Source organism: Dermacentor silvarum, chromosome 8 (genome assembly GCF_013339745.2).
Source record: "Dermacentor silvarum isolate Dsil-2018 chromosome 8, BIME_Dsil_1.4, whole genome shotgun sequence".
NCBI classification, from domain to species: domain Eukaryota; kingdom Metazoa; phylum Arthropoda; class Arachnida; order Ixodida; family Ixodidae; genus Dermacentor; species Dermacentor silvarum.
Genome location: NC_051161.1, coordinates 8,540,888 through 8,554,190, shown reverse-complemented (window position 1 = coordinate 8,554,190; position 13,303 = coordinate 8,540,888). Strand labels below are relative to the sequence as shown.

General features: G+C 47.7%; 1 protein-coding gene across 1 annotated transcript in view; it reads right to left on the bottom strand.

The window, feature by feature from the left end:
- Nucleotides 1-920: 920 nt before the first annotated feature.
- Nucleotides 921-13,303, bottom strand: part of LOC119460589 (U3 small nucleolar RNA-associated protein 6 homolog) — an 85,587-nt gene continuing 73,204 nt past the window's right edge. The window contains exons 18-21 of the mRNA XM_049673200.1: nt 10,714-10,820; nt 6,818-6,884; nt 6,656-6,728; nt 921-1,089 (exon numbers count right to left, since the gene is read on the bottom strand). Of these exons, the coding sequence (XP_049529157.1) occupies nt 932-1,089; nt 6,656-6,728; nt 6,818-6,884; nt 10,714-10,820 (405 nt within the window). The 3' untranslated portion in view covers nt 921-931. The remainder of the gene's footprint in view (nt 1,090-6,655; nt 6,729-6,817; nt 6,885-10,713; nt 10,821-13,303) is intronic.

The following is a 13,303-nucleotide window of genomic DNA, read 5'->3' as shown; positions in this document are numbered from 1 at the left end:
CTCATATTCTTCAAGTAGCAATTTGGATGGGATTACATAACACTATGTCTCCAGAAACATGCACGTCCCACACTAATTTGCCTGTAAACTTCAGTGGAGATCCAAGTTTGTGGATGTTAAATGTAGGGATCGAAGTGGATGCCATGTTCATTAGCTTGCAGATAAACCTACATGCATGGTAGGGATACTTTTGGCCTGCTCTTTAGCAGTGAGGCCAAGTAAGGTCATGGTCACTCAAGGTACTGCCATTTCGGCCAGTGGCATCACATGGCGACCTTTTTGCACACGATGCACTCTGCCTTGTTTTCCACACCATGCATGCAAACAGTGCCTAAGGATGTAACTGCCCTGGCCACCACTGCATTCCCTCTCCACGAAGAAGAGCCCATTTTCACCCATGCAAATAGAGAATGCAGTGTCCTGGCCCTCTCAGTTGTTCCTCAAACTGTCAGTTAGTTTGGACATTGGGAACTCCGTGCCACGTTTAGTTTGCCAAGGCCGTGATGGGACACTTTCCTTGCTGCGAGTCGGTTTACACCTGCACACTACAATTACCAAAGGAATGCACAATTCTTTATGTATGTTTTGGGGAAATAAACCCTTTTTTTCTTTTTTCCCTCTTACCCATGGAGCCTGTCATGCCACAACTGTGAAATAATAGTGGGCCTAGCACAGTGTCCTTTCCGCACTGCATTATGGAGAATCTACTATGCATCTCCCTTGCCAGGTGAGTGACACACTAGTTTAGGTCTCCACAGAAGACAGGACATGCCTCAGACCAGCACAATGGAAATGTGATTGTGCATCTGGCAGCCTTGCACAAGGGGTTCAAGCTTGCCAAAATTTTCACCGAAGTCCCAGATGTTCAGCATTACAACATGTGGCATGCGCTCCAATAACAAGATTTAAAACCACCCAAATGGCCACCCATTTAAGATTTACTGGTGTCCAGCAAAGAGTAAGCAGAAATGAAGTGGTCAGTGAGGTCATCATGCAGCGTCTTCACAGCCCTGTGGTAGAGGACGCCAGCTTGCTCAGGCTTTCCTTCTGGATGTTTCAGCTCAAACAAGATGTACTTCATCCAGAGATCTGCAAAGTCAGACGTTTGAACAAAATGAATGACAAGGACCCTGCCAGCATTGAAACGTCTCAATGAATGTCATTTGGCTTCTGAATAAGAAGCAAACCATGGTCACTGTCCTGGAGCTAAATAAGGCAAAATGTGTGAGTAAACTCAGAGAAGACAAATTGATAAAATACAGGAGTAGGAGTACTTGTAAATAGTAGTAGCGTAGACACCCTAAACCAAGTTTCCTCATATTACATACACTGCTATGAGCACTAGTGCGTAAAGGGTATGTTACAAGGCCCACAGTGGCTCATAAGCTGCAATAAAATTTGGTTTCGGCTAATGGTAATTGGTTCATTCCGAAACTAGACAGGGCTGCAGGTACTACAAATATGAACAAAAAAGGGGCAAGTACAATGAGAACTTGTTTTTTTTTTTGTTTTTTTTTCCATGTTTTTAGCCGAACTTGCTCGATTCCTTAGTGTAGATTCCTTGTACAGTAGAACCCCATTGTTATGTTCCCGGGTGCTGCGTTTCCCCGGCTGTTACGTCGTTTTCAGCCGGTCCCGGCACAGCTCCCATGGAACCCAATGCACTGGTAACCCCGCTGTTATGTCGCAACTGTGGGACCGTTCCCGCATTATACGTTGCGAACTGCCACCCCGTGCCGGCCCGAGCGGCCATTTTGACTTTTCATGTCGCTTGGCTTGGTTGCTTGACGATGGCATTGGCCGTCCAAAGTGGCGGGGGTGACACTTATGATGTATTTTCGGTTTCTGCCAGCAAAAGTATGGCCTTTGAGATCCGTATTTGCTATCTAAAGAGGGTGTCTATGACGCGTTGCGGCACTAAAATTGGTCTTGGCTCATAGATGTTCCGTATAAAGTCCAAGGGCGATAATGCCGTCGCCGCGCGCTGTATGCTGTATGTGCGAGTGAAATCGTGCGAGGGGAGCCGACGACTGCGTCTAAATCTCGCGCGCGAAAGAAAGAAAAGCAGGGAGGAAGCGCGCCTTCTTCCGTTGCGCTCGAGGCACCGGCAAGGGAGTGAGGGGGGAGGGATAGCAGGCGGCGTTGTACTCTGGCATCAATTGCATACTGCGCTGCGGTGCGCGGTCGCGCAGGATGTATCTTAAAAGCGATCTGCGTTGGGGGCAGAGTCTAGGCAATGTAGGTGCGTCGGTGGCTCGTAGCTTTGTGTGTACTGTGTGTTCTCGGCGCGCAGTTAGCGTTGAAGCGATAGACAACAGCACGAAGGGCACTTCGCTCGCTTCTACAGCAGCACTTCCTCACGCCAGCGTTTGACAGCACGTGTCCGTGCTCATCGAGTGTGATGTGTTCATGTTTGCCTGTGGGCGCTGACACCATGCTTGTTAATATAGTTAGTAAGCCAATGTTTAAAGGTTTATACAGACGATAAAACTACTATCCTTACTTTGTATAGCTGTTTACTAATTTGCTATCGCAATCGATGCTTCGGCTTTCAGGCGAAACTACGACTTTTTTTCACACATAAGAATTAAAATTATATTGAGTGCAGTTCAACACTACTGTATTTTTCCTACTGTATTTTTCCTGCATTTCCCGGCTCTTCCGTTTTTTTTTTTTTTTTTCACGGTCCAGTGAAAAACGTATCAGCGGGGGTTTACTATACTCATCCATAAGAAGGGAGCTTGCTTTCAGTATTGTATAAAATATTCACCAAGGTAATTTCCAATAGAATCAGGGCAACACTTCAGCCGACCAAGAGAACAGGCTGGCTTCAGGAAGGGATATTCTACGATGGATCATATCCATGTCATCAATCAGGTAATCGAGAAATCTGCGGAGTACAATCAACCTCTCTATATGGCTTTCATAGATTATGAAAAAGCATTTGATTCAGTAGAGATACCAGCAGTCATAGAGGCATTGCGTAATCAAGGAGTACAGGAGGCATACGTAAATATCTTAGCAAACATCTACAAGGATTCCACGGCTACCTTGATTCTACACAAGTAAAGTAGAAAGTTACCTATCAAGAAAGGGGTCCCCCAGGCAAGGAGACACAATCTCTCCAAAGCTATTCACTGCATGCTTAGCAGTATTCAAGCTCTTAGACTGGGAAGGCTTAGGAGTGAGGATCAACGGCGAATATCTCAGCAACCTTCGGTTTGCAGATAACATTGTCCTATTCAGCAACAATGGAGACGAATTACAGCAAATGATTGAGGACCTTAATCGAGAAAGTGTAAGAATTGGGTTGAAGATTAATATACAGAAGAGAAAAATAATGTTCAATAGCCAATTCAGGATCGCCAGTCAGCCTCTAGAGTCTGTAAAGGAGTATGTTTATCTAGGTCAATTACTCACAGGGGACCCTAATGATGAGAAAAATTTATAGAATAAAATTGGGCTGGAGTGCATACGGTGTAGGGATGCGCGACTCTCACGCGTCCCCTGATGTTGTTTTTCCCGCATAGCTCGCGTCTCCTGTAATCCGGCTTCTCTGCATGGCTAAGCACCGGCGGCAGTCGTAGCGGTTGCGGCACATTGCGAGAGTTGGCGCGAGTGCCGCGATGCTAATGCCACCTAATGGCGGGGTTACGGCGGGGTTACTTGGGAGCAAAAGGTCGAAGGCGCTTCCTTTTTGGCTTAGGATCAGCGAGCAGCACGCACGGACGTTTCACGCGTGCGCCAGCCCACTTCGCGAGACCGTCTCGCAAGGCTAGGAGCAGGACACCAGAATGGACGAACACGGATCGTTCGAACTTGCCACCGTTCACGTGACTGTGCACGTGAACGACTAGGTGATGGTGTCCTAGCGTGGGGCGAACATATTCACTCGCTATCCGGTCGTGGTGAGTCGGACTTCCTTGATTTGTCGCGTGCCTATGTGAATGTTCTACGGGTAGTAATTTGGCTAGCGTGTATTAGTGTATGAAAGGTGCAATAAAAGCCCTTTTGTTTGTTTGCACTACTGTGTTGTCGTTCCTTTGTCCCAAGAGCGCGTGTGAGACCCCACATCTGGCTGCCCAACGTGGACCTCTTGTGGCATCGGACGATAATTTTAACAGTTTTGCTCGGTTCGAGACAACCTTCGAAGCATAGTCCTAGCGTGGATTTTGATTGCTAGTGTCGGCGGCATGCTTTCTAGAGCGAGGCGACGGTTGCTGTAGCGTGTTTGAACTTTTCAACATGCTAAGCCTTTTCGCGAGTGTTATGTCGGTACGATGTTATGTCGGTACACTCGTGGGTACGAGAGGACGTGGTCTGCATCCTGGGAAAGTGAGGCCTAGCGCCCACGGAGCATTGGCAAGCCTGAAGCAAGTGAGTACGGAAGCCTCGTGGGTGGTCCGAATTTCTTATGTAAATAGCTTCTTCTATCTCTTTGACTTCGGAAGTCGCGGCTCAGGGAGCCGGGTGGCCGCAACCCACAAGTGCCACTACGGGCTGACTGGTATTGCGGCCTGGCACTGGGCGCTAAGACACGGTCTGGGAGGGTGGGCGCCGTCAACTCGGATGCTGTGTGCACCAAGCGGGGTAGGACCACCTCACAGAGCTAACGTCTCCTCGCAGCTGCCTGTTGTGCCCGTTTTGGGTTATGTTTTTTTTTTTTGGATCCAGGTTGTTGGCAGGGTAGCGACTCAGGCCTAAGGCTTTACGAAGCCGCATGTCAGACGTTGAGGGACACAACCTGGTGGACCGTGGTGTTGAGGTGTCGCACATTGCTTCCCTTATTAGTTCGCCTCGCACGAATTGAAATTACTCGTTCGACTCAAGAAAGCAAACTTTGTTCATGTGAATTTCGCATCTGAAATGCCACCCGAAATTTTGCTAGCCGAATTGAACATCGTACCACGTGGGCGATGCGTAAGCCGAATTCCTCTCCCTTGCCTACTTAAGCCTACAAACACTACTTAAGTGTTTGTCGAGTGCGTTGAGTATACGCAGCATGAGCAGAGTCAACCCTGGTTTGCGGCCACCTGCACATTTCCAGCGCTGCTGCCCCGGCCTACGAACAAGCCACCCTTGGCAATGGAGATGCCTGTGGCCAGTTCGGCACAGCGACTTCGGCGGCTGGGAAGAGCCGGCAGTCACCAACGGCTACAGTGGCTCTCGCCGGCAGGGCGGCGCGGCGGCGCGAGCGACGCTTGCTCATGCCGACTTCTGCGTCGCCGTTTCTGGAGTCCTGGGCTGGAGTCGTGCCACCGAATCTGCAGTGGTGGTGCTGTGACCAACGGACACCAGCAGTGAACCCCAGAGACAATGTCGGCTCGCATGTTGTGGATAACGTGTGGACATTTCGTCGGCGCGGCCACTGTCGCATGTACTAACTTTTGTTCGCGACGCACGCGTTGATTGACCGTGTGACATGTTTCGCCAGAGTATGTGTGGTCATTTAAGGTTGGGGGGATGTGGGGATGCGCGACTCTCACGTGTCCCCTGATGTTGTTTTCCCCACATAGCTCGTGTCTCCTGTAATCCGGCTTCTCCGTGTGGCTAAGCACCGGCGGCGGTCATAGTGGTTGCGGCGCATTGCGAGAAATGGCGCGATGCTAACGCCACCTACCGGCGGGGTTAATTGGTAGCAAAAGGTCGAAGGCGCTTCCTTTTTGGCTTGGGTTCAGTGAGCAGCACGGACAGACGTTTCGCGCGTGCGCCGGCGCACTTTGCGAGACCGTCTCGCGAGGCTAGGAGCAGGACACCGGAATGGACGAACACAGATCGTTCGAACTTGCCACCGTTCGCGTGACCGTACACGTGAATGACTAGGCGATGGTGTCATAGCATAGGGCAAACATATTCGCTCGCCATCCGGTCGCAGTGAGTCGGACTTCCTTGATTTGTCATGCGCCAATGTGAATGTTCTGCAGGTAGTAATTCGGCTAGCATGTATTAGTGTATGAAAGGTGCAATAAATGCCCTTTTGTTTGTTTGCACTACTGTGTTGTCGTTCCTTTGTCCCAAAAGCGCGTGTGAGACCCCACAACGGCAGGCATTACCAAATCCTGACTGGGAGATTACCAGTGTCGTTGAAAAGAAAAGTGTACAATCATAGCATTCTACCGGTGCTAACATATGGGGCAGAAACTTGGAGGTTAACAAAGAAGTTTGAGAACCAGTTAAGGACTGTACAAAGAGTGATGGAACGAAAAATGTTAGGCCTAACGTTAAGAGATAGGAAGAGAGCGGTGTGGAACAGAGAAAAAACGGAGATAACCAATATTCTAGTTGACATTAAGCGGAAAAAGTGGAGCTGGGCAGGCCATGCAATGCGTAGGATGGATAACCAGTGGACCATTAGGGTTACAGAATGGATACTAAGAGAAGCGCAGTCAAGGACGGCAGAAAACTAGGTGGAGTGATGATGTTAGGAAATTTGCAGGCGCAAGTTGGAACCAGCTAGCCCAAGACAGGGGTAATTGGAGATCACAGGGAGAGGCCTTCGTCCTGCAGTGGACATAAATATAAGCTGATGATGATGATTGTGTCAAAGGTTGTGCAAATCCCACAAGTATTCGAACTAATCGCTTCGGACCACAAATTTGACATTAGCACAAGCACGACAAAATGAACCAGTATGTGCACTTAAGTTGACACTTACCAAAATTTGTTTCCCCAAACTCAGCTACTGCATTTTCAAAGTAACTCCTCAATTTGTCCGCATCTGGTTGAGCCTGAGAAAATATGGTTGGACATGTTCAACAGAGCAATTATTAAAAATTAGGTCAGCGCAACAAATTGAGAAAGGCATGTAAGAACTCACGCTGGAATTCTCCATGTCAATCATGCGCTGAAAAAAGGCAAGTGACAGGGGCTTGAGGTGCAGCATTCTGGAAAGTCAAAAGTATTCATAGTCTGAGACACGGCTTCGGATAACATTCAAGAGAATAGAAAGTCGAGTTGGTATGGCCCCAGCAGTTTTCTTAGGGTGATACAGTCAAACGCCTTTATAATGAAGAGCTTGGGGCCTTCGAAACATTGTAAAGGCCAAGCACCACACAGGGGACAGAATTATTCCTTCGTTATATACAGGTAATTTCGTTGTAGAGGCACTCAACTATATACTGTGACAGAATTTTTGGTTAGAAAACCAAACTAGCAGAAAAAAAATTGAAGCAGACCCCATCTCACAGTGATTGTCGACGGTAATGCGTTAGCACTGAATCAATATAGCAACACAACATATTGCACCCGTCGAAACAAGTTATGCATAAGACATGTACTGCAGTGGGACTCCTCATTTGCGCTTCCCTAAGAACACTCGGCACCATCTAGCGTCGCCGCTGTGAAGCCTACAGAATAAAGAACATGATGAGGTTGCCTCTTAAAATAATTGAAAATTATTTGCATCATTTTCATGCACGTAATAATTCAAAAACGTCGTTGCACTAAAATGCTGCTATTTACTGCTGCCGCGGCGCGCGGCAATGATGTTGGTGTATTTGGACTTTATTCGAAACCTCAAGGTGACGTCCACGGTGATGGCAGAAATGCGCTTAGCAATAAAACGTGCTTCTGTGCGGTTACAACTTGAATTGGATTCGACGGCGACAGTGAATTCGCATCCCCTACTAGCAGCTTCTCCGCGTTACCGGGAGCTCATCTCGAAGGCCATGCTTTTGTGCACGGCCATCAGCAACAGCTGTATGAGCAGGAAATATGTCATGGTGGCCATGTTTTAATTTTACGTTCACTATCGCTGGCTACTGCCGTCCGGGCGTCGCGACTCGAGAATCGAACGTCTGTGCACATGAGATTTTGCCGATTTTGTGCCTGTGCACGTAGAACAAGAAAGAAAAATACTAGTACGCACTAACCATTTGGTGGGCAATGAGCAACTACGGCTAAGCGGTCAGCCAATACATGGGGTTCAATGGGGGCTGGGTGGGGGAATCTTCGCGACTACGTTTAAACCACAATTACACATTAGGCGGGTACGTATTAACAAGGTTTGACTGTAGTAGTTAGCGAATAGTGCACACAGCACCAGCAAACTAAAACTCAGATCACAATGAGCTGTGCTAAATGGCCGTCCCAGCGAAGCAGAAGCCGAAGCTTTCACACGATGGAGCAAATTGTGATTTGAGCTTGCAGAATGTTTATCACGTGATCATATGTACGTCGCCCATGCTACCCATGCCCGCAGTGCTGCCTCAGTCCATGCAAAGCGCTTCATGCCATGGGGGAGAGCAAAATCATAATTGGGATTTTCAACTCAGTCACTTTTGCTCCTTCACAATTGCCCGTGTGAAAGTTGCTCCATTCGCACTGTCATCCTCTGTCGTGTGAATGCTAGCTACAAAGTGATCCGATTCAAGTCACGTGGCTTATTTTTCCGCGATCACGTCCGCCATGTGAATCCAGCTTTATCAGTGTAGCCGAAGAGGTGGGGAGGTACAGAGCAGCTAGCCAAAGATACAATGTGGATGAGTTGTGCATCCATGAACAGCAACTGTTTTCGCAAAGATTTGAGCTTTTGTTGTATGCAGTTATTTCTGCAGGTTACACGCGCAGATTTTTTTCTTCTTTCCGGGCTGTTGTAATTCGGGGTACGGGTTGCGTATTTCTATTTGCGCCCAAGCGCAGTGCTCGACCGCTGGCGCCGCCATGCGCTGCTCGCGCGTACCATGTTTCAAGCCGCCGCCGTTGGAAAGGACACACGCTGGGCTGGTGGTGACTAGGCACGACTGTGGCTGCTGCTAAGGGATCGATGCCATTTCTAAATAAACGCATCACTGTTTTGATGATCCAAATATAATCTCACTATCAGGGAGGGAGCAGTCTACCTGACTGGAGCAGTATTTTTTTATTTGGGGTGTTGCGGAGCGCAGCGTAGCAACACCCCAACGACTGCCGCTTCACGTCGGCGCCCGGCGCCACGGCTTCCGCCGCGGCCCCGGGATTCAACTGACTGCGCTGCCAAACACAGAGGAAAAAAAAAAGAAAAGCGAGATACTAAGAAAAAAAAAAGTTTCTAGCAAAAGCGGGATTCGAATCCGCGTACGCCTGGACTCGAAGCGAGCATCCTAACCACTAGGCCATACAGCTACGCTTCTAAAGCTTGCATTCATACGAACTATATGATTGCGTTCAAGTGCCCTCGGCGAAAGAAACCACCTAGAAACATAATACACGCGAGCGGCGCATGGCGGCGCAAATAGAAACACGCGTACGGGTTATACGTGGTGGCGGGTCATACATGGAAATATACAGTAGCGTCACAACAACCAACTACTTTAACTTCATTGTGAAGGAATGCAGGCACTTTTATAACCAGTGCAAGAATAGCAGACAGCTGAGTTGTCCAACAGCAATGCTAACAGAACGAGCAGAATGCAAGCCGAACATGAACAAATATCACCATGGATGTACTGTAACAGAAACTGCGTTCTGCGCTCCGGACGTTCATATATTGTAGGAATATTCAGCGTGTTTCATGCAAGAATGTGGCATTGAAGGGCAATATATTATCCCCTCGGTGCAGTCACTGCGTTTCAATACTAAACAAAGGGCCCAAATCGCTCAAAGTGATGTGCCGCCATGCACATTTCAATTTGCACTGCCGACCATCCATCCATACTAATGCGGTGACAGTGCTGCCAACTACAGCCCGATGTCGCAGCCAATAGCCAAAATAGTTCACAACGCATATCGCATTTTTCTGCTTATAACCCGCACCCCCAATTACATAGCCCGGAAAGAAAAAGAAAATCTGTGCATTTAGCCCGTAGAAATAACTGCATACCAACAACACTCAAAAACAGTTTCAATTCATGCATGCACGACTTGTGGCTTCACAGCAGCGCAATGCACGCTGCCGTGAAGCCACACCTCAAGGCGAAATTCACATATAACTCTCACCCCGACTTTATGTTGCATTTTTGAATTTTTGGTGTGGGTTACACTCACGAAAATATGGTACACACACCACAGCTGGTGATGCACGTTGCATGTTTGCACAGACAAGGAAGATTTCTGCATGCTGTAGTTACTGCTGCAACCAAAGGCTACACAGCAGTTCTCTGACGACCTTGTATGAACTGACATGTAAATTTTTTTTGCAGAATGAGTTAAAACATCTCCAAATCATTCTTCAGCACACAAGTGCAGCACATTCAATCTGGACCATGCCATAGAATGAGGCGACCACACCGGCGCACACAAGCAAGAGGGGAGGAAAGGCCCGCCGCCGCACACCGGTTGCCAGACCTTTTCTGCTTGCCCGATGAAAAGATCTACAAAAAGAGCAACTAAGTCCCTTTTTGATATTACAACAATGATAATTTATGTCTGCGTTCATTATATCAATGTCTGACTCTGAAGTCCAGCATACAATGTGCTGTACAGTCATAGACAGCCTGAGCTGAAACAATATAACAGCAGACGACAGATACTGGTGGCACAGCCCAGCCGCAAGAATGGAAAGCTGCAACAAGATAAAACGTATTCGAGAGCCTTGAAGTGAGCCCTCCCGAGCACATGTTTTATCTCGTCGCAGCTTTCCGTTTTCGTGGCTGGGCCGTGCCCCCAGTATCTGTCATCTGCTTGCTGTTATTCTGTTTCAGCTTAGGCTGTCCATGACACTACATGTCCATGACTGTCTAGCATTACAGAGAAAGCATCCAAGCTTCACAACTGGACATAACAGAGGCATCAAACCTTTTGTAAAACTTCCGTGCAGCCTTGTAGCCACGGTACAAAGAGTGCAATTCCAGGAGTTTCTCCTTTGCATAGGTGCACACATCATGTGGGTAGAACAATGCCTTCTGCAACAACAAAGAACACCACAATCTTTAGGCTTCAATTTATGCATCAGCTCTCAGAAAATACTTAGAGTGTGAACCTTTTTGCAACATTAGTATAGTACGACAGTGCTTACAAAGACATTTTATTGCTTGGCAACTATACTTTACCAAAGCATTTCTTCTAACTGCTTTTACAAAAATAAGTAGTAAAGTCCATAGAAACCAGGTTTGCTTATACATAATGTAATGTCATGCTCATTCTACCACCTTTGAGTGGTTATCATGGACAAACAGGAAGAGGTATGGAGATAAGATTTAAAATGGTGAGAGTCAAACATCTGAAAAATGTAAAAATTAAAACTGTTCAAGACGTAGTACAGTGGAAGCTCGGTAATTCAACTCGTTAATTCAGAAAATCGGTTAATTCGGACGTGCCGTCTGGTCCCTGTAAATAATGAGTCACTCTATGAGATTGACTGGACACTCGCTATTTCAGACAGATTTGACCGCACATCGGATAATTCGGACAATTTCGGGCCTCTGCCAAGGTTCAAAAGCGAAAAAAAAAAAAAAAACTAATTTGGTGCAAAAGTGAAACCCAAACGCTGCATCGTCATGGACATCAATTATCAACTTGGGTCGACTTGTGGCTGGATGGGCGCTTTCCCTCGTTTTGTTTTCACGTGTCGGCGGCTGTCACAGCTGTCACCGATTCGTCGTCTGCGCGAAGTCGATCGACGGGGTATACAAGCCGGTTGGTCGTTTCGTACTCAAGCGAACACATTGAAAGAGTCAGAGTCGGGAGTAAACAAAAAAGAAAAGATATTTATCGACTGATAAATATACACAAATTAATAAAACAAAATAATAAAAAAAACACAAGACAGCAAGACAAACTAACACACTTGAAATTAATATAGCACAATGATGATGACAAATAAATATGACGAGCAATTAAAAGTGGATATAAAAAAATGAAACAGGGCACGCCATCAAATGTACAAGAATACACTTAATAGCAGTTAACTAAAATAAAGTTCAAAAGAAAACAAAGTGTCAAAAGAAACCAATGATGTCATACGCATGGCCAGGCAGCCACAGCAAGTCCATAAACCATGAAGTCGGTGCGCAGAGCTTTTCCAAAGAATGCTGGCGGGCTGATCTTGTTGAGGCGGATGCGACTGCTGGGCTGGGTTTCCTGGGAGTCTAGATCTGACGACTTCCCTCAAGCAGGTTGAGCTAACTTGAGGCGAACTACTGTGAGCTTCGTTGCAGACGCTGGTTTGACATCTCGTACATCAACTAATTACTTGGAGTTCTGAAACGGCTAGGCGGCCCAGGCGATACTGGATGGCACTAGCCCCCCGACGGCTTCTCAGCAGCTCATAGGTTCAGCTTCTAGACTAATTAGCAGGGCCCAAAACCTGCACTTAAATAGCCTCTCCTTTCCCTAGTTCCCCATGTACGAGAACTACCGGTATGCAGAGTTCACCTAATTATTTCATAACTCCCCCCAAAAGTCTTGGCCTCGCCCCTTTCACCAGGAGCGAAGGATGGTAGATTCCCCTCTGTCCAAGGTCGAGCCCCGGCACTGCACCACACGGACGCACACGCACACACCTGGGTCCCTTAATCGGCGTGTCGCTTTCTCGAAACTAGATGCCGCCCCGTGGGGCCACGTTTTTGACGCCCGTTAATCGGCGTGTTGCTTTCTCAAGGCTATGCGCCGCACCGTGAGGACACAATGTTTTTGGCCGCCGGTAATCGGCGTGTCGATGACTCGAGAAACTGTGCCGCTCCGTGATAGCGGCAGTGCCATTTTCTCGCTTTGTTACTGTCCGTGCGCTGCATAGTTGCACGCTGTTTTATCGAGAAGCATTTCTCTAACTTGATTTTCGTTGGTGCTTTTTTGTTGTGTGCCCGTGTCACCACACACTCCGCCGACAGCAACACCGTTGAAGCGGCCTAAGTACGAGGCCAAGGACTTGGCCACCAAGGTAGAAATCTTGCGTGCCCTGAAGAACGGGCTCTCCTGGCCAAAGGCCATGAAGAAGTATGATGTAAAAAGAAGTTCTCCGAGTACGTACGTGAAAAATGAAGAGCAAATTCTTCAGTTGTTTGAAAGTGAAAAGTTCCGTGCGTCAAGAAGGCGGCTCCGAACAGCAGCTCCTCCAGAGCTGGAAGAGGCCCTGCTTCAGTGGGTGATCGACTCGCGTAATGCACACCTGCCGCTGAGTGAACCCCTGATCATGACGCAAGCCGAGAGGTTTGCACTGATGATGGACATCGATTTGTTCAAGGCATCAGAAGGGTGATGTGCGCGCTTCAGGGGGAGACATGGCCTAGTTTGCAAGACCATGTGCGGTGAAAGAGGTGCCGTGAATGAAGACATTGCCAACAACTGAACGCTCAGCTGCTGGAGCACATCGCCGCCTACAATCCCAATGATATATTTAATGCTGATGAAACAGCACTGTTTTTTAAGGCACTGCCAGACAAAACTG